This window comes from Oryza glaberrima, chromosome 4, assembly GCF_000147395.1.
Source record: "Oryza glaberrima chromosome 4, OglaRS2, whole genome shotgun sequence".
NCBI classification, from domain to species: domain Eukaryota; kingdom Viridiplantae; phylum Streptophyta; class Magnoliopsida; order Poales; family Poaceae; genus Oryza; species Oryza glaberrima.
Genome location: NC_068329.1, coordinates 19982255 through 20003474, shown reverse-complemented (window position 1 = coordinate 20003474; position 21220 = coordinate 19982255). Strand labels below are relative to the sequence as shown.

Here is a 21220-nt window from a genome sequence, read left to right as displayed (position 1 = left end):
GGAAAAATTCTATGGAAGCAAGGAGCCCTCTCGGACCTCTCGAGTTAAAGGCAAAAGGTAAACACTAGACATACAAAACGAAAACTTCCGTCTTTGAAGCCATGCCGAAATCCTCAAAGGCTTCTAGAAGGCTTGAAGATCACTCGAGGCAGATTGTAAAGGCGCCTCAAAGGCTCAAAGGTGCTTGAAGAGACTTTCTTATCAATGGAGGTTTGCCCTGGACCAAGGGATGATGGAAGAAAATGATGTTGAATGTCTCATGCAAATTGAAGCACTTCAAAACATTCCTTGTTGGTATCCAAGGACCACAGCTAGCTAGTTGGCGTCGTGATTCGTGAAAATGGCTTGATCCATGGGCCAAACCAAATGGAGATTTACCACGATATCATTAGGTTATACCCCCATGCAAGGGCAAGCTTGTACTTCCTCTAGTCATAAATATTTGAGGAATTAACTTTTGAAATGATGTTTGACAATTCATCTCATCTTATTCAAAAATTTACTTCAAATTGCAAAATGTAAGTAAAGGATAGAGTAACATTAGTAAAAACACAACTTACAATAGAATAAAGAGTAATTTCATATTATTATATGTTATTTTTTAATAAGATGGATAGTCAAAAGTTATATCCAAAATCAATTGCGACAAATATTTATGACCAGATAGAGTAACTTCCATATATGCATCATTTAGGCTTCGTTCGGATTAGCGGTTCGATTGAGATATTTAGCAGCATGCGAAATGAGACAAGTTATTAGCTTATAATTAATTGATTATTAATTATACAAACTTAAAAAATGGGTTTTATAAAAAAAAACTTCTATGTATAGTTTGATAAACGTGCTTATAGTCTCACGTGGAATAAGGAAGTTGCCATTTCGAATAGCTATTTAGAGCGCATTATTAATCTTAATATATCATATTTTATCCATTGTATTAGCCCTATACATATAAGCGGACCCGAGAAATATTTAATAAACAAAGATAATTTTCTCACACTATAAGAGGAGTTTTAGTCTTCGAATACTCTTTGTATCACTACTACGAAAACCATTTTTCGTGGCGGCCATTTTAGGGTTTTTGCTAGCGGAATTTAGAGCCGTCACGAAGCAAAGGCCAGTCAAGATCTTCGCTTGCGGTTATCGACCGCTAGCGAAAATGAATTTTCGCTGGCGGTCGTCTTAAGCCAGCCGCCAGCAAAGATCCATTTTTGCTGGCTGTTGTCTTCCACCAACCGCCAGCAAAAATTCATTTTCGCTGACGGTTGTGTTAAATCGACCGCCAGCAAAAATCAAAACCATGCAGCTGCCCTAGCCGCCAGCGAAGAGGCGGAAATTTTAAAAGCAAAAATATATTTTAAAAAAAACACTGCTCCGTCCACCTCCGTCAGCGCTCCATCCACACATAAATTTACATGAACAATTTACAGCTAAAAAATTCCATTCTCCCAAGCATTCAAGCATCAAAAATATCCACACATTTAACAAAAAATTTGAACACCAAGCATCAATCCAAATACAATGCTTCACAAATAACATCACAAATATTACAAGCATCACAAATACAGAGAACCGCTGTCGCCGGCGTCGTCGTCCTTGAAGTCCCCTCCACCATCACCGTCGCCACTACCGAGCCCCGTCGGCCTCAACCGCCTCCGCCTCGACGACGCTGCTGCCAAGCCCCGGCGACCTCCACCGCCTCGACGACCCTGCTGCCGAGCCCCGGCGACCTCCACCGCCTCCGCCTCGCCACCGCCGCTGCAAAGCCACGCAACGCTAGATTTGAGAGAGGGAGAGGGGCTGGTGGCGGCGGGGGAAGAGGAGTGAGGAGTGGGGGAGAGAGACTTGTGGATCCGCCACCTCACGCCTCCCCATCGCCGGATCCGCCGCCTCGCGCCTCCCCGTCGCCGGATCCGCCGCCTCGCGCCTCCCTGTCGCCGAGCGCCGCCGGCCGGGCCGCCTACACCTGACCTCGCGCCGTCCTCTCCTCCATCACCCATGCCCGAGCGCCGCCGCCCACGCCCGACCTCGCCACCCGCGCCCCAAGCTCGCCGCCGCACTCTCCTCCGTCGCCCGCACCCGAGCGCTATCGCCCACGCTCGAGCACGCCGCCCGCGCCCCGAGCCCGCCACCACCCTCTCCTCCGATCGCCCGCGAGTGCAGCCGCCTGTGGATCTGAGGGAGGAGGTGTTGGATCTGGAGGGACTAGGAAGGAAGAGAGGGCTAGATATGGAGGGAGGAGAGAGGATAAGGACGGGTAGGTGGATGCGCGCAGTGATTTCTTAATGGCTTGACTTTTTATCCTGAGCTCTGCATTATCCACCAGCGAAAATGGTAACAACTTCGCCAGCAAAAATAGGCTATTTTGCTGGCGGTTTTCTTAACCTAACACCAGCGAAAATACCAATTTTTACTGGCGTCAAGTTAAGAGGGCTGCCAGCGAAAATACCGGCTTAAGGCGACCGCTAGCGAAGATGTGTTTCGCTGGCAGCCCGTGACCCCCGACCCCCGCCATTTTCTGCGCTGGCGGTTTTTTCACTTAGCCTCCATGAAAAATATTTTCCAAACGCCATGAAAAATCGTTTTTCTAGGAGGCTATTCCTCATAAAGGAGCCTTCGCTTCTCTCGTATATAGCCCATTCTATCCATTGTATCATATAGGATACAAATCCCTATAAAACACTATATGTTCCTGTTGTCCAAAGGAGGATTAACGCGAGTTCGAGCACTACAATGCTATATTTTCCTGTTGTCCAAAGGAGGATTAATGTAAGTTCGAGCACTACAATATGGAGGCTTAACGCAAGTTCGAGCACTACAAAGATAATTTTCTCACGCCATAAGAGGAGTTTTAGTCTTCGAATACTCCTTGTATTCCTGGAGAGAGGAGCCTTCGCTTCTCTCGTATATATCCCATTTTATCCCTCATATAGGATACAAATCCCTACAAAACACTATATATTCTTGTTGTCCAAAGGAGGATTAACGCAAGTTCGAGCACTACAATGCTATATGTTCCTGTTGTCCAAAGGAGGATTAACGCAAGTTCGAGCACTACAATATGACATGTGTTTAGACCATATTGATGTAACATGAATAAGTTAAGCTATGGATATTCTAATAACTACAAATTATTTTTAAAAAAAACACATGGGGATGTCTCTAATCTATTGTGTTATTGCACACCTGACACTGTTAGTGGATCCATCCACTGGTGGAGAAACCATCTTTGTTCGGTCTGGCAAAATCCACAATAATCCCGGATGCAAAAAGAACCGGGACTAAAGATTGTTTTTAGTCCCGGTTATAAAAATTTTGATCTTTAGTGATCTTTAGTCCCGGTTCATCCCTTGTCAGATGTATGTCAGGGGGCCGAGGATCTTTAGTCCCAGTTGGTGTTAATAACCGGGACTAAAGATCACTACTTTAGTCCCGGTTGGTAGTACCACCCGGGACTAAAATTAAACACGTAGTATATAATCCCTATCACTTATCATCTCCTCCACAGTTACAACTTAGACAGATCGAATCTCACCCCCTTTCCTCAGATTTATCCTCTCTAACTCTCTTCTCCAACTCTTCCCCTTCCTCCTCTCCTCCCCCTTCTCTCCCCTTCCTCCTCTCCTTCCCGACCAGCCTCTCCTTCCCATCCAGCGGGCCAGCCGGCGGCGGGGCTGCGCGCGGCGGCGGCCAGCGGCGGGCGGCGGGGCGGCGCCCGGCGGGGTCGCACCTGGCGGAGGGCGGCGGGGCGACGGCCAGCGAGGCCGCGCCCGGCGGCGGGCGGTGGCGGTCGGCGGGGCCGCGCCCGGCAGCCGGCGGCCGGCGGGGCCGTGCCCGTCGTTCGTGGCGACCGGCAGCGACAGCGCATTCTTTTTTTTTTTAATTTGTGATGATTCAAATTCACTGGGATGTATTTGACTGAGAAGTTACAAATTTGTGATTCATTGTTTGGATCTGTGATGTATTTGAGTAATTTCTTAGGATATTGTGATGTATCTGATTTGTGTGTATAAGTAACTTTATTTGGGATGTGGATTTGGTGATGTGAATTTGGGATGTTAGTTAAATTTGGGGATTGATTTTGGGATTTGCCTACTTGATTCAGGAGAAAATAAAAAGGAAAAAAGAAAAAGAAAAAGGGATCATCTGTACTGCCGCTATTGTCTCTTTAGTCCCGGTTGGTAACATCAACCGGGACCAAAGATCCCCTCTTTTTAGTTCCGGTTGGTGGTACCAACCGGGAATAAAGATATATCTTTAGTCCTAGTTATTTCAACCGAGACTAAAGATGTCCATCTTTAGTCCCGGATCCTTACTTCCGGTTAGAAAACCGGGATTAAAGGGGATTCCCAACCAGAAGTAAAGATGGTTTCTCCACCAGTAATGAACCTTGATCATAGACAAAACTATCTAAGGATGCATATGTTTCATGATCCGTACAAAGACAAGGCCAGTCACTAAGCAATAAGGACCTGAGATCAAGTAAAAAAGCAAACAAAAATAATAGTGCCATTAGTTCCAAATGGATAAAACAAACATGATAGACCATACGTACAAGAAAACGTAAAATGGTGCACCGTAGAGTACTGAAGCCATAGGCGTCAAGCCGCAGGAATCTGGTCGCGCCATCAAGACCGGAGCGTATGTGAGTATGTGACCCCACTCTTTGACACATGGCCTGTCAGCCTCTAGCCTAAGCCCCACGATTAGAGCAACAGTATAGTTATCTCACTCTCCATACTAAAATTTGATAATTTTAAAAAAAAAACGAGGTCCACAGACTAGCTATCCCACTTTCCAAGCTATATAGCTGGCCAAATAAGCTCCACTTTCTAAGCTATATGGCTGGCCAAATAAGCTCCCTGGCCAGCCAAAACAGGCTCTCCAACGGTGGGATTGTAGGACCCACGCTCTCTCTATCTGTATCAGCGATGGCGGACAACGGCGACGACAACGACGCGGCCGCCATCCATGCGCGCATCCTCTCCCATGCAAGGCGGCGTTGCAGCCGCCGACCTCCGCTCGCGGCGCTCCGCCTACTCCGCTCGCAGCGACAGCCGGCGCCACTCCCTCCTACCTCCGCTCCCATTCCCGATGCCCGACGAGCCGCCTTCAGGCTGCTGCCGCGCCGACGCCGCCCTCTGCGCCGCCTCCGCCGCGCGCCGCCCCACCGCGCAGCTCCTCGCCGCCGGCCTCCGCTCACCGCGACCGCCGGCCAGCCGCCGTCCTCCGCTCGCCGCGACAGCCGGCGCCACTCCCTCCTACCTCTGCTCCCATCCCCGACGCCGACGAGCCGTCTTCAGGCCGCGGCCGCGCCGGCCGGCGCCCGGCCGGGCACGGTTGTGCCGACGCCGCCTCCACCGCACGCCGCCCAACCGCAGCTCCCCGCCGCCGTCGCCCCAAGGCCACCGCCCCGCCGCCATCACGCCAGACCACCGCCCCACCACCGCGCGCCATGCCTAGCCGCGCCGCCGCACTCAGCCATCGACCCGCCGCGCGCCACGCCGCCCGGCCCCAGCCTCCTTCCATCGGTGCCCCGGCCTCCTCCTCCCCGGTGCGCCGCCTTGCACCAACCCACCACCACCATCTCAGACGCACAGGAGCAGAGGAGAGGAGGAAGAACAAGAAAGGAATAAAATTAGTTTTGGTGGGGAAGAGGGGAAGAAAGAGGATTAAGAAGAAGGGAGAGGCTGACATATGGGTCCCGGTGTCATAGAGTCAAAATAGAGAGGGTAGATGAAGATATCGTTGGAGTGAACAATTAGTTTGACTAGCTAAATCGGATAGAGAGTTGCTATATGGGTGTTCGAAGAGTTCGATTTAAAAAAACCGTTGGAGATGCTCTTAGGCTACCCAACCGGAGAGCGCGGGACAAAAGCTACAAGATCACAGGCTCGATCGGCAATTTGCCGAACCGGCCGGCAAGTCGGCAACCATACGGCCAGAGTGGAATCCAGTCACGGAGAACTGTTCGACCTAACGTGAAACGAGCTGGGCCAGCCCTTGACCGCAGCCTCCCTGGCCCGTGACCGCGCACGCGCGCGTGCTCACCACACCACCCGTCACCCGCCCCGCACTCGCCCGTACGTGAAATTTTTCGCTTGCCAAAGCGCTATCGCGCCACCGGACTCGCCACGCTACGCAGCACGTACGCGCGGTAGCAGAGCAGCAGCATCCGCCGCCCGCGTCGCCGCGTTGCTCGTGTCGCACTTGGAGGGCAGCATGTGCCGCGGCCTAGAGATTCACGCTTGGCGTTTGCGGTTTCCGCTCGTTTCTTGGGCCCGTGCCGTTCTCGTCGTGCAGCTACGGCCACATTGTTTAACCGGCGCGGCTGCTTCAGGGAGACAGAGAAAAAATTGCACCGGCAAATTGTGGCCTGTGAGTGCGTGCGCCTGCTTCCACGTTCTCGCCATCCTGTTCCCCGGAAATGACCCAATCATTTGCGGCGCGCATCGGGCATACTGTACTAATGCCAATCTTCAAGACAAGACTTGCTTGGATGCAGTACAAATACAAGGCGGCCAAATTGGCCTTCTATTAGTAATTATTGTAGTATACCGACAGTTCCGTTTTGGTATAAACCTAGCACGTCCAAGGTGTAAAACGTTAGAGCCAGCTAGTAAAACTGGCCACTGGAAGAGACAGAGCCAGCCAAGCAGAAGGAAGAGCAAGGAAAAGATACTACTGTACTACATGGGGGACACTCGAATTACTACCAAGATACGAGCCACAGTTTGGCGTCATGTACTCATGTGTCTGCTAGCTTCGCTTGGCCGGAGTGGTCCACTGATTTGCAGCGTGTGCATGCAAGGCTGCGGCGCTGCGCCATGAAAAGTGCTTTCCTCTCCCCGCAAGCTGGTCCCTAACCTGGACGGATTATCTACCCCACCATCGAAATAGAGAAGGCTAATCCCGATTGAGTTATATCTATCCCCTTCGTAAGCAAACAAATCGAAGATACCCTCCACTTTGCAAAGCATCCCCGTTTCCCTGCGAGGTGTCTCCTTTGCACCCATTCACACACACGTATATATGGACTAATCATAGTACTATACCTCCCTTATTTATTCCAAGGGGGACATTGCAGTAGTTGGCACCTTGGCATCGTCCCGGAGCAAACATAGAACCGTGCAGTTGTTTTTACCTTTGCTAGATGCTATCACTACCACTCTACTACCGCTCGATCAGTTAATAGTTCATTCGGTTATTACTATACCATCTCTACAGGCTACAGCGTTGTTCCAAACTCTTTAATAAGGCGGCAGCAGCAGAAGCAAACAGTATGGCGAGGCGATCGCCGTTAACTTTGGTCCGCACTACGCTGCATATCACTACTGAAACGAAGGCAACATATGGATGCACGCATATGATCCGCAACCCGGCGTCGCTCCTGCGCACTTGCAGGCTTGCAGCGGCGCAGATAGCCTGACCAGCTAAGCCAGAGACGCATCTGCCGCCGGCCGTCGCCGCGCCGCCCGCGCGCCGGCGAGAGGCGATCGACTCACGCTGACGATCACTGCCCTTTTGGCGGGTACCGCACTATGGAACTGAGCGGGTGGGCCCCACCTGCCGCAGGCCCCAAGGGCATAGTAGGAGTCTCGTGATGCCAAAATTTCCCGGGCGCATCGCGGCCGTCGGTGCGTTCTCCTCTGACCGATCCGGCGGTCGCCCTTAATTGCCTCCCCGGTGCCAGCGTTTCGTGCTCCTAGGATTCTTTGACCGCCACGATGAAACTTTTTTTTAATAAAAAAGAGATTTGAAAAAGAAAAGAAAAACAAAGTGTGATCCCCACCCACCGCCACATCTTGAGAAATTCCGGTTTTAATCTTGTTTTGCTCCGCTAATCCCGTTTCCACATGCTAATTCCTCTCCTCCGTGCAAATGACTAATGACGTAGAGTAGCTGCTTAGGCTGTATACTTCAGATCTGACGACATGTGGGACGATCAAGCAGCAGTTTGAATTACTGCCAAGTTTTTCATCAAGTTGGTTTTTTCAGTTTCTTTGATCTCGCTCACATGCTCTACGCAGAAAGACCATGTTTTACCTTGGTTATTCTATCCAACTCCCTGCATCTGAATCTGGCTGTGAGCAGTACATGTCGACGGGTTGACTAGAATTTTCTATCCACCTCGAGTTTACTGGGAGCATAAAAATATGGAGATGCAGTCGACTTATTGCTTCGATAAAAATATCGAGTAGTTTATGCATAATGCCTTGTTATCTTCAAACAAGCTTATCAATCATGTTATAATTTGAAATGTGAGTCTGTGAGTTGGAATATAAAGACCGAATATATGACGTTATATAGGGGAAACTATTCTAATCCCTCAAGGGGATGTTCTCTTGTTTGCTCAAAAACCATCTAAACGGTTATGAAAAATTCTGGAAAAATTTGACAACATTCATACAACACATATATACAACTTCACAGAATCTTAAGTCCAAACTCAACTCACACGTCGAGATATAAAAAAGACAAATTCAGCGTATGAATAGTAACATACTGTTAGTATCTAAATTTGTCTTTTTTGTTTCTCGATGTGTAGATCGAATTTGAACATGAATTTTGGTGGACTAGTAGGTATCATTATACTCTACATTGTCAATTTTTTTCAGATTTTTTCACAACTATTTGCATCGAATTTGGAAGAAAAAAGTATACGAGGGGATATCCCCTCGAGGGATTAGAATCCACTCCGGTTATACAGTTATACACCAATTTTTGTCGCCATGTTCCATTTTTTTCCAAGCTCAAATGATGTCCCATAGCTCATTGATAAGGTTCGGAATTTTCTTCTTGATTTTTATAGTACAAAGGCATCAGTAGGAGTATTTAGTATTTTGGCGGGAGAGCTAGCATATCAATTTAGAACAGCATTAACCGAAACTGTTTCTGTCTCAGGCCGATGCACATGAATAAAAATCCTTTGCCACACTCTCGAAGCTGTTGCCCACGCCTGCGGGTCCCACCTTCTCTGCGCTCCCAAGGCGTGGTCCCCAGTTCCTGCCAAGGGGTAGCGGGTAACTTTTCGGTGGGTGCGGTCTCAGACTGGGGCTCTTTTGTTTTTTACCTCCAGTAAATAACATTTCTATTTTTTTTTTGAGAAAATTGCATCGTAGGACATTCTTTTCAGTTTGAATCAGAAATGTTTGCAAAAATTTTCATATTGAACCAGTCTTGTTCTTCCTCTAGATCTCCCCCTCTTCTCTTCTCTTCCCTGTTTTGGTTCGAGCTCACCACATTTTCTCAGGTTCCATCTACGTGCTTGACCTACGTCAGCGCCTGAGCTTGAGTGTGTGGTAGTCTCCGTCTTGAGCTCAACACGGCACACGCGCAGAGCTCCAGCTTGAGCTCAAGCACATAGCCAATGAATCACGGTGGCACAGTGAAAAATTCTAACACCATATGTTATCACTCCACACTTATACTCCACCAACTAGTCAATAGGTCACATTCTAGCCCAAGTTCATCCATGGCAGCACTAGCTTAATTGGAGCTAGGGTACTTAATCAAGGTTGCACATTAAATCTTGAGCACGAATGAATGTGGCAGGGGCAGCGAAGGCTGACTGGCTGAGTAGAGCTCGAGCATGACTGTACTGGTGGAGCTTGAGCTCTATCTCTACTAAAACCAACTAGCCAGGTATGTGAATCTCAAATTGAAGGTAGAGAGAGTGAGGAAGCAGAGCTGGAAGAAGAACACTAGGTCCTAAGTGTAACATTTTGTAAAAATTACTAGCCCAAAGTAAAAATAATAGCTTGTTCCTAGTCCAAGCTGCGAACATAGTAAAGAAAGCCAGTCCAATATGCAATTAACTCTTTTTTTTCTCGACCCAAGTCCAGTAGTAGTATACTGCAATCGAAAGGGGAGAAAAGTAAAATCGATTGCAAAACCCGTGTCACGGTGTCACGTACATTCACGGAATACGCTGGCGTGTATTCGTACACGTACCATTACCATACATGGCTGCTAGACCCTACACACGTACTGTACGTCCAGCGGTTGTACTGTACGTTGCGCTCGTCTCACTCGCGCGTAACGTATACGATCAGGAGTTCTGACATGCGAGCCCCACCGTCCAGTGGCAGCCACAAATACAAAAACCTTCGCAGCCCTCCCGTGCGGCGTACGGTCACCGTGCGGTGATTTTCCCAAAATCACCGCACTGAAAACTGCATCGGACCCCTGCTTAGCCGTGCGGCGTCAATGGCGTGGCGCACGGCGTAGCCTAGGCTCACATCCGGTGACCTGATCCTCTCCGTCTCCAACTCCTATGCTTCCCTCTCCCCGAGAAATGCAGTTTGGTTAAGCACACCCAACCAAAATAATCCGCAGTTGCGCTGCTTGCGTTGCGCACACTGGAATAGCCGCTCTCTCAGTATAAGACGAGGAGGGAGCAGCCGGAGCGCGACAGGGAGAGAAGCGGCGGCTTGGGAGAGGCTGCGTTTGGGTGAGCTGAGAGATCCAATGCCAAGGCCGTGAGGTGATCCTGTGGCTCGGGAGAGGGGGAGAGGAAGAGAGAGCGAGAGGAGAGGTGAGCGTGCGTGGCGGCGATGGCGGATGAGTCAGGGAGCTGCGGCGGCGGCGGCGGTGGCGGAGGGGGATGCGAGGCGGTGAAGAAGAGGGTGGACCAGAGCGTGGCGTTCCATGAGCTGTTCGGGTTCGCGGACCCGCTCGACTGGCTGCTCATGGCGGCCGGGAGCGCCGGGGCGGTGGTGCACGGCGCCGCCATGCCGGTGTTCTTCCTCCTCTTCGGCGAGCTCATCAATGGCTTCGGCAAGAACCAGCACAGCCTCCGCCGGATGACCGACGAGGTGTCCAAGGCACGTATCCTGCGTCCCATGTCCCGCTGCTTGATAGCTCTCGTCTTTCCTCCTGTGCCATTCCGTGCTCTCGCCATTGACGCTTAATCCCGTGGCCTTTTGTTTGCTCGTTCCAGTACTCGCTCTACTTCGTCTACCTCGGCCTCGTGGTGTGCGCCTCGTCTTACCTTGGTGGGTTTCCCCTGCTGCTCGCGCGTTCTTGCCAGTGATGTCGTTAATGTGGCCGGCCTCACTCACCGCGTGTGTCCTTATGTGCAGAGATCGCTTGCTGGATGTACACCGGGGAGCGCCAGGTGGGCGCGCTGCGGCGGCGATACCTGGAGGCCGTGCTGCGGCAGGACGTGGGGTTCTTCGACACCGACGCGCGCACCGGCGACGTCGTCTTCAGCGTCTCCACGGACACGCTCCTTGTCCAGGACGCCATCGGCGAGAAGGTGACCAGCTTCTTAAACTCGTCGCTCTCTTGGGCTCCGGCCACCTCCCGGGCGTGGCCAATGACCTGATTGGGACGGTTCGTCGGTGCAGGTCGGCAACTTCATCCACTACCTATCGACGTTCCTGGCGGGTCTCGTCGTCGGGTTCGTCTCCGCCTGGCGGCTCGCGCTGCTCAGCATCGCCGTCATCCCGGGCATCGCCTTCGCCGGCGGGCTGTACGCCTACACGCTCACCGGCCTCACGTCCAAGAGCCGGGACTCCTACGCCAACGCCGGAATCATAGCCGAGCAGGTAGCATCACTCTCATCCTACTGTTTCTGGATACCCATTTTCATTCAGGGAAACCAAGAGCCTCACAAGGCGTGGGGAAGAGGAGCAGTGGGCTCTAGCGGTCTAGCCCCGTAGCCCGTGCCGGTCAAAGTGTAGCACATGCTATCAAAATGATGCCATTTTGTATTCCTTTTAGCTTCTTGTTAGATCCAATCAACCTTTTGGATAAGATGATTTCTTGTTTGATGTCGTTTTGCCCTTTTCTTGATGAGTGATTAACATGGTACCTCCTCAAGAACAGGAAAAATATAGGTTTCTTGATAGATAGGTCTCGTTACCCATGTACTTTTTTCAATGTCAACCATAAATGTAGGATAAAATGATATCTTTCTCCTTTATTGTGCAAATATACGAGTAATTTTGATGATCAAGTGTGACTGTTGAACAGGCGATTGCCCAAGTCAGGACAGTGTATTCCTATGTGGGGGAGTCCAAGGCCCTCAACTCGTACTCGGAGGCGATTCAGAACACATTGAAGCTGGGGTACAAAGCAGGGATGGCCAAGGGTCTTGGCATTGGCTGCACTTACGGTATCGCCTGCATGTCCTGGGCGCTGGTGTTCTGGTACGCAGGAGTGTTCATCCGGAATGGCCAGACCGATGGTGGAAAGGCATTCACCGCGATTTTCTCTGCAATTGTCGGCGGCCTGTGAGTACTGAACTTTCATTTTCTGTACAATTCTGTACCTTTAATGTTTCCGATAAAAATATATGATTGATATGTGTATGTGGATCTGATGATTTCAGGAGTTTGGGACAATCGTTCTCGAATCTAGGCGCTTTCAGTAAAGGAAAGATTGCCGGATACAAGCTGTTGGAGGTGATAAGGCAGAGGCCGACAATTGTTCAGGACCCAGCAGATGGAAGGTGCCTGGATGAAGTCCATGGCAACATAGAATTTAAGGAAGTGGCCTTTAGTTATCCGTCCCGTCCGGATGTCATGATATTCCGTGACTTTTCCCTCTTCTTTCCTGCCGGTAAAACTGCAGCTGTTGTTGGAGGTAGTGGGTCTGGAAAGAGTACAGTTGTGGCTCTGATTGAAAGATTTTACGATCCTAATCAGGGTAAGCAGATGAAATCCACACGGCACACCTGATGTTGATTGTTATCCCAACCATTTGGTTAATTGCTGATTGCTATTTTTTGCAGGTCAAGTTTTGCTGGACAATGTGGACATCAAGACACTACAATTGAAGTGGCTGAGAGATCAGATTGGTTTGGTGAATCAAGAACCTGCACTCTTTGCTACCACCATTCTTGAAAATATTCTTTACGGCAAGCCTGATGCCACAATGGCTGAGGTTGAGGCTGCGGCTACATCTGCCAATGCCCATAGCTTCATTGCTCTTCTTCCTAATGGCTATAACACTCAGGTGGGTTCTTTGTCTGTTGGTATGTCAATGATATTTGTACTACTTAAAGACTGATATTTTGGTTAGCAGTACAATTTTCTTCTGGTTTGGCTAACTATTGCATTACTATATTGATCTTGCAACTTTGCATATACAAATTTGCTCCATCCAATGATTAATCCACTATATTTATAACACAGGTCGGGGAGAGAGGACTTCAACTCTCTGGCGGTCAGAAGCAACGTATTGCCATTGCTCGTGCAATGCTAAAGAACCCGAAGATCCTTCTCTTAGATGAGGCGACTAGTGCACTTGATGCTGGTTCGGAGAATATTGTTCAAGAAGCCCTTGACCGCCTGATGGTCGGTAGGACAACTGTCGTGGTTGCGCATAGGCTGTCAACTATACGGTGCGTTGACATGATTGCTGTGATCCAGCAAGGGCAGGTTGTTGAGACCGGTACCCATGACGAGCTCCTTGCGAAAGGAAGCTCAGGAGCTTATGCTGCTCTCATTAGATTCCAGGAGATGGCCAGAAACCGTGACTTCCGTGGCCCATCCACCCGCAAGTCCCGGTCATCCCGCTTGAGCAATTCGCTGTCCACTCGGTCATTGAGCCTTAGGTCGGGGAGCTTGAGGAACTTGAGCTACTCATACAGCACTGGTGCAGATGGCCGTATTGAAATGGTTTCCAATGCCGACAATGACCGGAAGTACCCAGCACCTAAGGGTTATTTTTTCAAACTCCTTAAGCTAAATGCACCCGAGTGGCCCTATACCATACTGGGAGCCATCGGGTCCATCCTATCTGGCTTCATCGGCCCTACATTTGCTATTGTGATGAGCAACATGATTGAAGTGTTCTATTTCCGGGACCCGAATGCAATGGAGAGGAAGACTAGGGAGTATGTGTTTATCTACATTGGAACTGGGTTATATGCGGTTGTCGCGTACCTCGTTCAACATTACTTCTTCAGCATCATGGGCGAAAATCTGACCACCAGGGTGCGGAGGATGATGCTTGCTGGTATGAATCGATAGGTTGCTCTTAAACTGTTCAAATTTCACCAGTTGCATTGTTTGATCAGAGACTATTTTCAGCTATCTTGAGGAATGATGTGGGGTGGTTTGATCAAGAGGAGAACAATTCAAGCCTCGTGGCGGCACGCCTTTCCACAGACGCAGCCGATGTGAAGTCGGCCATAGCAGAACGGATATCAGTCATCCTGCAGAACATGACCTCACTTCTCGTGTCCTTCGTTGTGGGCTTCATCATCGAATGGCGGGTGGCCGTCCTCATTCTTGTCACCTTCCCTCTCCTTGTCCTTGCCAACTTTGCCCAGGTAAAACAACTCTCAACTCACAATATTTTCGTTAACATGGAGGTGTCATTCTATTATGTGCCTTTTACGTTCTAACCTGGATTAGACAACGGGCTAGGAATCTTTGGTGGAATAGGAGAATTACCCTTTCACATTAAACCGAATAGTACTTTGCACGACGAACTAACTGAGCTCACTGCACCGTTGCGACGCCGTTTTCGGCGCAGACAACCGTTTGCTGCTCAATTACTCCCTCCGGAGATAGGATGCCAGATTAAATCCATCAGCATTGCTATGGTAGGATCCGTGGCCCATGCCACTGCCACTGCTTCTGCCGCCGCAGCTGCCATAAATTACTGTGCGCGGCATGTGCAACCCTGCCAAGATGCTCCTTGGCCTCCTCTCTGCAAAGGCAAAGCGGCCGTGCTAATCATAGAACTCGGCGTTAACAACGGCAAGTAAAGCTCCAGGACGTGCGCTATTTATCGCAACAGATGCTTGCTTCCTCCGTTCCTCTGATGCCTAATGGCTTTCGTGTTTCTGAGACTGGGAGGAAGCAAAGCAATAGCATGGCCAACTGCCCCAATCTGTCGTCTTTCTTTCCTGCTGCTCATTAGCTGCCCCCAGTGGTAGGGTTGTTTTTGGTTTCTTGCCGCTCGTCCCCCTGGTGGTCCCGTTGTTCGCGACACTGTCTGCGTTGCACGGCCGCCTTGTGCACGGGAATCTGGGGCTTCGCAATCTGCAGTGCCGCACATGGCGATCTTGCAGTTGCAGGGCAGGCAGGCAGTGTCGTGTTGCCGTGGTCGCATGGCGTGGCGTACGTTCCGCGAGGACAGTGTCGCCCCAGAATGCCATGCCAAGCCATATATTTTTTGATCGTGTTCCAGCTGCATTGCAGAGCCCCTCATGATTCCTTGCGTGCAATGATGTCCCTCTGGCGATTCGTAAAGGATTGCGTGGTGCATGAACGAACCCCATTCTCTCTGTCACTTGGCCATGGGCTGCAAGCCTGCAAGGTCTTCCGAAAACTGTAACTGCCATCACTGGCGACTTTAACTCGTTGCAATAGGTCACGTGTATTTACGCTTTGCACTGTGAAATGATGGGTACGTGAGGTAGGAGGAGTCTGTCTCTCTGTGCATGACGAACGAGACTGGCCGATACTGTGATGACTGATGACTGCTTGTGTGGTTGCAGCAACTGTCCATGAAGGGCTTCGCCGGCGACACGGCCAAGGCGCACGCCAAGACGAGCATGATCGCCGGGGAGGGCGTCAGCAACATCCGCACCGTGGCTGCGTTCAACGCGCAGGACAAGGTCCTGTCCCTCTTCTGCACCGAGCTGCGCGTCCCGCAGATGCACAGCCTCCGCCGGAGCCAGATCTCCGGCGCGCTCTTCGGCCTGTCGCAGCTGTCGCTGTACGCCTCCGAGGCGCTCATCCTCTGGTACGGCGCGCACCTCGTCCGACACCACGTGTCCACCTTCTCCAAGGTCATCAAGGTCTTCGTCGTGCTCGTCATCACGGCGAACACCGTCGCCGAGACCGTCAGCCTCGCTCCGGAGATCGTGCGTGGCGGCGAGTCCATCCGGTCCGTCTTTGCCATCCTCAACTACAGGACGCGCATTGACCCGGATGAGCCGGAAACCGAGCCCGTCGAGTCCGTCCGTGGCGACATCGACTTCCGGCACGTCGACTTCGCCTACCCGTCGCGCCCTGACGTCATGGTCTTCAAGGATTTCAGCCTCAGGATCCGAGCTGGGCAGAGTCAGGCGCTCGTCGGAGCGAGCGGGTCAGGGAAGAGCACCGTCATCGCTCTCATCGAGCGTTTCTACGACCCTCTCGCCGGGAAGGTCATGATCGACGGCAAGGACATCCGGCGGCTGAACGTGAGGTCGCTGCGTCTCAAGATCGGCCTGGTGCAGCAGGAGCCCGTGCTGTTCGCCACCAGCATCTTTGAGAACATCGCCTACGGCAAGGACGGCGCGACGGAGGAGGAGGTGATCGAGGCCGCCAAGGTGGCCAACATGCACGGCTTCGTCAGCGCGCTCCCGGAGGGCTACAAGACCCCCGTCGGCGAGCGCGGGGTGCAGCTCTCGGGCGGGCAGAAGCAGCGGATCGCCATCGCGCGCGCCGTGCTCAAGGACCCCGCCGTGCTCCTCCTCGACGAGGCGACGAGCGCGCTGGACGCGGAGTCCGAGTGCGTGCTGCAGGAGGCGCTCGAGCGGATCATGAAGGGCCGGACCGCGGTGCTGGTGGCGCACCGGCTGTCGACCATCCGCGGCGTCGACTCGATCGCCGTGGTGCAGGACGGGCGCGTCGTCGAGCAGGGCAGCCACGGCGAGCTCGTGTCGCGGCCCGACGGCGCCTACTCGCGGCTGCTGCAGCTGCAGCTACACCACGGCTGATCGTATCAGTTCAGGGCCTAGGTTCCGGGTGTACAGAAGTGGGCGAGGCCAGTAATCGTCATGGTGCTGTGCGGGTGGTCAGATGATGTGCTTGGGTACAACTGTTTTCTTCTTCCTGTAACCGATCAGGATTATGCCGGATGTGTTTTGGCACTAATGGCGGCTCTGGCAATTTTAGATGTTCACAAGAATCCCGGTTTTTTTCCCATGTTTGATTTCCTCGCCACTACAAACTGACGAGAATTGGCAACAACGCTTTGCGTCGATCCGTCCACGGATCAGAGACGAACTACACTAGATGAAGCTAAAACATGAAATCAAGAAGGATAAGCTTCACCTCCAAATACGGGGCAGTTGAGGAGGAGCGGCACCGAGGCCTCGCGCCCTCGCCGATGATTGGGACCCTGTCAGATCTGCGGCCACCGGTCGCCGGCTCGCCGCCGCCATCTCTCTCTGATCTCCAATTGAGCAAGGCAAGTTCAAGGCTTCGAGAGGCTGTGGGCCCGCGGCCGAGGATGAGGACGTGAGGTGATACCTGGGCCTTCATAGATAGTACAGCCCATAACTCTGAGTTGTGAGTAAGCGGAACCATTCTGTTTTTGTTTTTCTCCAGATTCTGACCGGTAGTAATTTGCCTATGATTTTTCCAACTGATCCTGCTCCAGACATCGGCGCTTGCCCGCGCCAGTCCATGAAAGGTGGATGAATGATGTGGCCTGCACCTGTAATTCCAAGACTAGACAATCCTGGGCAAAATCTTTTAAAAAGGGAATAAGTCCACATTGACTCCCTTAAAAGTGACCCGAATCTAATATATGACCCTCACTACAAAACCGAATAGGACGACTCACTGAACTATTGAAACCAATGCAATTTGACTCCCTATGAAGGGTCATTTTGACCAATATATACACACTTGACACCCGCCCAGAGATCACTCCTTCACAGGAACATTGGATTTTCACAAGGGTGTTGTACCAAGATCTTGGGACGTCAATTTATATTCCTATTTAGTTGATTTCCATCGTTGCATTGCCCTGGTATAAATGATGCATATTATATCCTATTTGATTGTAGTGTATCATATATAAATACACAACGCACCCAGCATAACATAATTATTGGTGATTAGTACTCCCTCCATTCCAAAATATAAGGCACAACCACCTTAGACCCAAAGACCAAGAAATAATTATTATCACCTCTTTGTTTGAATAATCCCAACTAATATTATACATGCACCCAATAGAATTAAGCATCTTGATTTAAAAATTAATAATCTAGGTGAGAGAATTTGCTATTAATTGTCATGCATCCATGCACGCCTTATATTATGAAACACCTTTAAAAAGTAGTTGCGCCCTATATTTTAAAACGGAGGGAGTAAATGCATTGTATATTTATAAGTAATAATTTTACATATTATTTATTAATGGCATTTAACTTCCTTAAATTGGCCTTATTGTTTTGATGTTTCCTTTATATTATTTTCCATTGTCTTCCCACCTTCCTGTTTACCAATAAATAATTCTTGTATGTTGAATTACTAAAAAAACTATAGGAAGTTGTGAATTTTAAATTATGAATCATATATGCTATATGCTCAAAATGATTATCTAAAGAGACCGCACTTATTTACTATGAATATTCACATTTGACAACTCACATACTTTTTAAAGAAATCCATCCAAATGATTAAGTAGCTTAACAAAATAGAGGATTAGAAGGGGAACGATTTTCACTATTACGTGAGAAGAGAACGGAAGAGGAGAGAAGAGTTTGGATCTGAGAGAATTGAGGAAAAATGAACATATCTTGCTTTGCCCATCTGAAAGTTCACGACTTGAGGACAACAAAGGTGGGCACCAGCACTGGTGCGGCGACACGATGGAGGAAGGCGCGAGCTGCTGGTGGAGTTGGCGGTGGATTAGAGCAGCAGTGGTGATAGATGACAACGATGGCAATGGTGGCGACGGCGGATTTGGGCAAGCGATAGCACCGGTGGTGGAAGTGGATGACGATGGCTGATGGATTTGGGCGAGAAATAGATAGCGATGGTGCTGATGGTGAATCTAACCGAGCGATGGAGATATCGTTAGCTGGGGATTAATTGACGTGCATGTTGAGTAGGAGTAGTGACCTTCTCCTTTTTTACTGCCCTATGTTTGGATGGGATACTAAATGGTCACCTTTCTTGAGTATACAAAAGTTACCTCTTCATCTTCTCTAAGGTAACCTCTTTACTTTTTTAGAGAATTCAGGGGCCAGCTAATATACTTGATTTTCTTCCCTCGTAGAGCATTCACGGGATATAGTACACTGTATCTCCTTGGACACGTGGCAGTTTTTGGAGAGGGCTTTGCCTAATTTCTAGGACGCCACGCGACCCAACAGGATGCAAGATCTTAGTCCCTGAATTAGGTCTTTAAGATTTCCTTGTTAGAAAAGAGCCTGACAATGGTCAATTGCAAAACAAAGATAACAATGCATTGACCAGGCCAAAGACCAGAAATAGACACTGCTCTTCTGTACGTCAAATGATAACCACAGAACACGATAGACCACAACAACGGTCAAACCATCCACGCCCGTACGTGCGTAGCCAAACTGCATGCACGGCCATTCTCGAGTCGACCACCCTATAAATTGAGCGTCCCTGCGGTTCCACTCCAACCTTGCGGGCCAAGATGGCGCAGAAGTTTCTCCTCGGGGGCGTGGGCGCGATCCTCGTCGTCGCGGTCGTCGTCGGCGTGGTCGCCACCGTCACCCGCTCCGGCAACAAGGCCGGGGACAACTTCACCGTCCCGGGGGAGGCCAACCTCGCCACCTCCGGCAAGTCCGTCGAGTCCCTGTGCGCGCCCACGCTGTACAAGGAGTCGTGCGAGAAGACGCTCACCACGGCCACCAGTGGCACCGAGAACCCCAAGGAGGTGTTCTCTACCGTCGCCAAGTCGGCGCTCGAGTCGATCAAGTCGGCGGTGGAGAAGTCGAAGGCGATCGGCGAAGCCAAGACGAGCGACAGCATGACGGAGAGCGCGCGCGAGGACTGCAAGGCCCTCCTGGAGGACTCCGTGGACGACCTCAGGGGCATGGTCGAGATGGCCGGCGGCGACGTCAAGGTGCTGTTCAGCCGCTCCGACGACCTCGAGCACTGGCTCACCGGCGTCATGACATTCATGGACACCTGCGCCGACGGGTTCGCCGACGAGAAGCTCAAGGCCGACATGCACAGTGTGCTGCGCAACGCCAGCGAGCTCAGCAGCAACGCGCTCGCCATCACCAACACCCTCGGCGCCATCTTCAAGAAGCTCGACCTCGACATGTTCAAGGGTGAGAATCCCATTCACCGGAGCCTCATCGCGGAGCAGGAAACGGTGGGCGGCTTCCCGTCGTGGATGAAGGCGCCCGACAGGAAGCTGCTCGCCTCCGGCGACCGCAACCGGCCGCAGCCCAACGCGGTGGTGGCCCAGGACGGCAGCGGCCAGTTCAAGACCATCCAGGAGGCCGTGAACAGCATGCCCAAGGGCCACCAGGGCCGGTACGTCATCTACGTGAAGGCCGGCCTGTACGACGAGATCGTCATGGTCCCCAAGGACAAGGTGAACATCTTCATGTACGGCGACGGGCCCAAGCGCAGCCGCGTCACCGGCCGCAAGAGCTTCGCCGACGGCATCACCACCATGAAGACCGCCACCTTCTCCGTCGAGGCGGCCGGGTTCATCTGCAAGAACATGGGGTTCCACAACACCGCCGGCGCGGAGCGGCACCAGGCGGTGGCGCTGCGCATCAACGGCGACCTCGGGGCCTTCTACAACTGCCGGTTCGACGCGTTCCAGGACACCCTGTACGTGCACGCCCGGCGCCAGTTCTTCCGCAACTGCGTCATCTCCGGCACCATCGACTTCATCTTCGGCAACTCCGCCGCCGTCTTCCAGAACTGCCTCATCATCACCCGCCGCCCCATGGACAACCAGCAGAACTCGGTGACGGCGCACGGCCGCACCGACCCCAACATGAAGTCCGGCCTCGTCATCCAGAACTGCCGCCTCGTGCCCGACCAGAAGCTCTTCCCGGACAGGTTCAAGATCCCCTCCTACCTCGGCCGCCCATGGAAGGAGTACTCCCGCCTCGTCATCATGGAGAGCACCATCGCCGACTTCATCAAGCCGGAGGGCTACATGCCATGGAACGGCGAATTCGCGCTCAACACGCTCTACTACGCCGAGTTCAACAACCGCGGCCCCGGCGCCGGCACCAGCAAGCGCGTCAACTGGAAGGGGTTCCGCGTCATCGGCCAGAAGGAGGCCGAGCAGTTCACCGCCGGGCCGTTCGTCGACGGCGGGACCTGGCTCAAGTTCACCGGCACGCCGCACTTCCTCGGCTTCAAGGTCTAAAGACCCTAGCCCCCTACATGGCGTGAAGGGTGGGATCGATGCATGGACGTGTGCATGGGAGATTTGCACGAGAGGATCCGAGGTGACATTCATGCATGCGTACGTTCGTGTGTGTACCAAATATGTGTGATGGCTGAGACGTGCAGGACACCTGATC

The 21220-nt window shown here is 51.5% G+C and overlaps 2 protein-coding genes across 2 annotated transcripts; both read left to right on the top strand.

Moving 5' to 3' along the window:
- The first annotated feature begins 10297 nt into the window (after positions 1–10297).
- On the top strand, positions 10298–16860 carry LOC127770468 (ABC transporter B family member 19-like). Its single transcript, XM_052296198.1, has 10 exons — positions 10298–10826; positions 10943–10997; positions 11085–11260; positions 11352–11552; positions 11980–12239; positions 12338–12654; positions 12740–12963; positions 13143–13968; positions 14043–14284; positions 15461–16860. The coding sequence occupies exons 1-10, from the start codon at positions 10557–10559 to the stop codon at positions 16667–16669; spliced, it is 3780 nt and encodes a 1259-aa protein (XP_052152158.1). The 5' UTR covers positions 10298–10556; the 3' UTR covers positions 16670–16860.
- A 2490-nt stretch (positions 16861–19350) lies between these two features.
- Positions 19351–21066, top strand: LOC127770067 (pectinesterase-like). The gene has a single exon (XM_052295736.1). It carries the CDS (start codon positions 19357–19359, stop codon positions 21061–21063), a length of 1707 nt encoding a protein of 568 aa, XP_052151696.1. The 5' UTR covers positions 19351–19356; the 3' UTR covers positions 21064–21066.
- Positions 21067–21220: the final 154 nt, after the last annotated feature.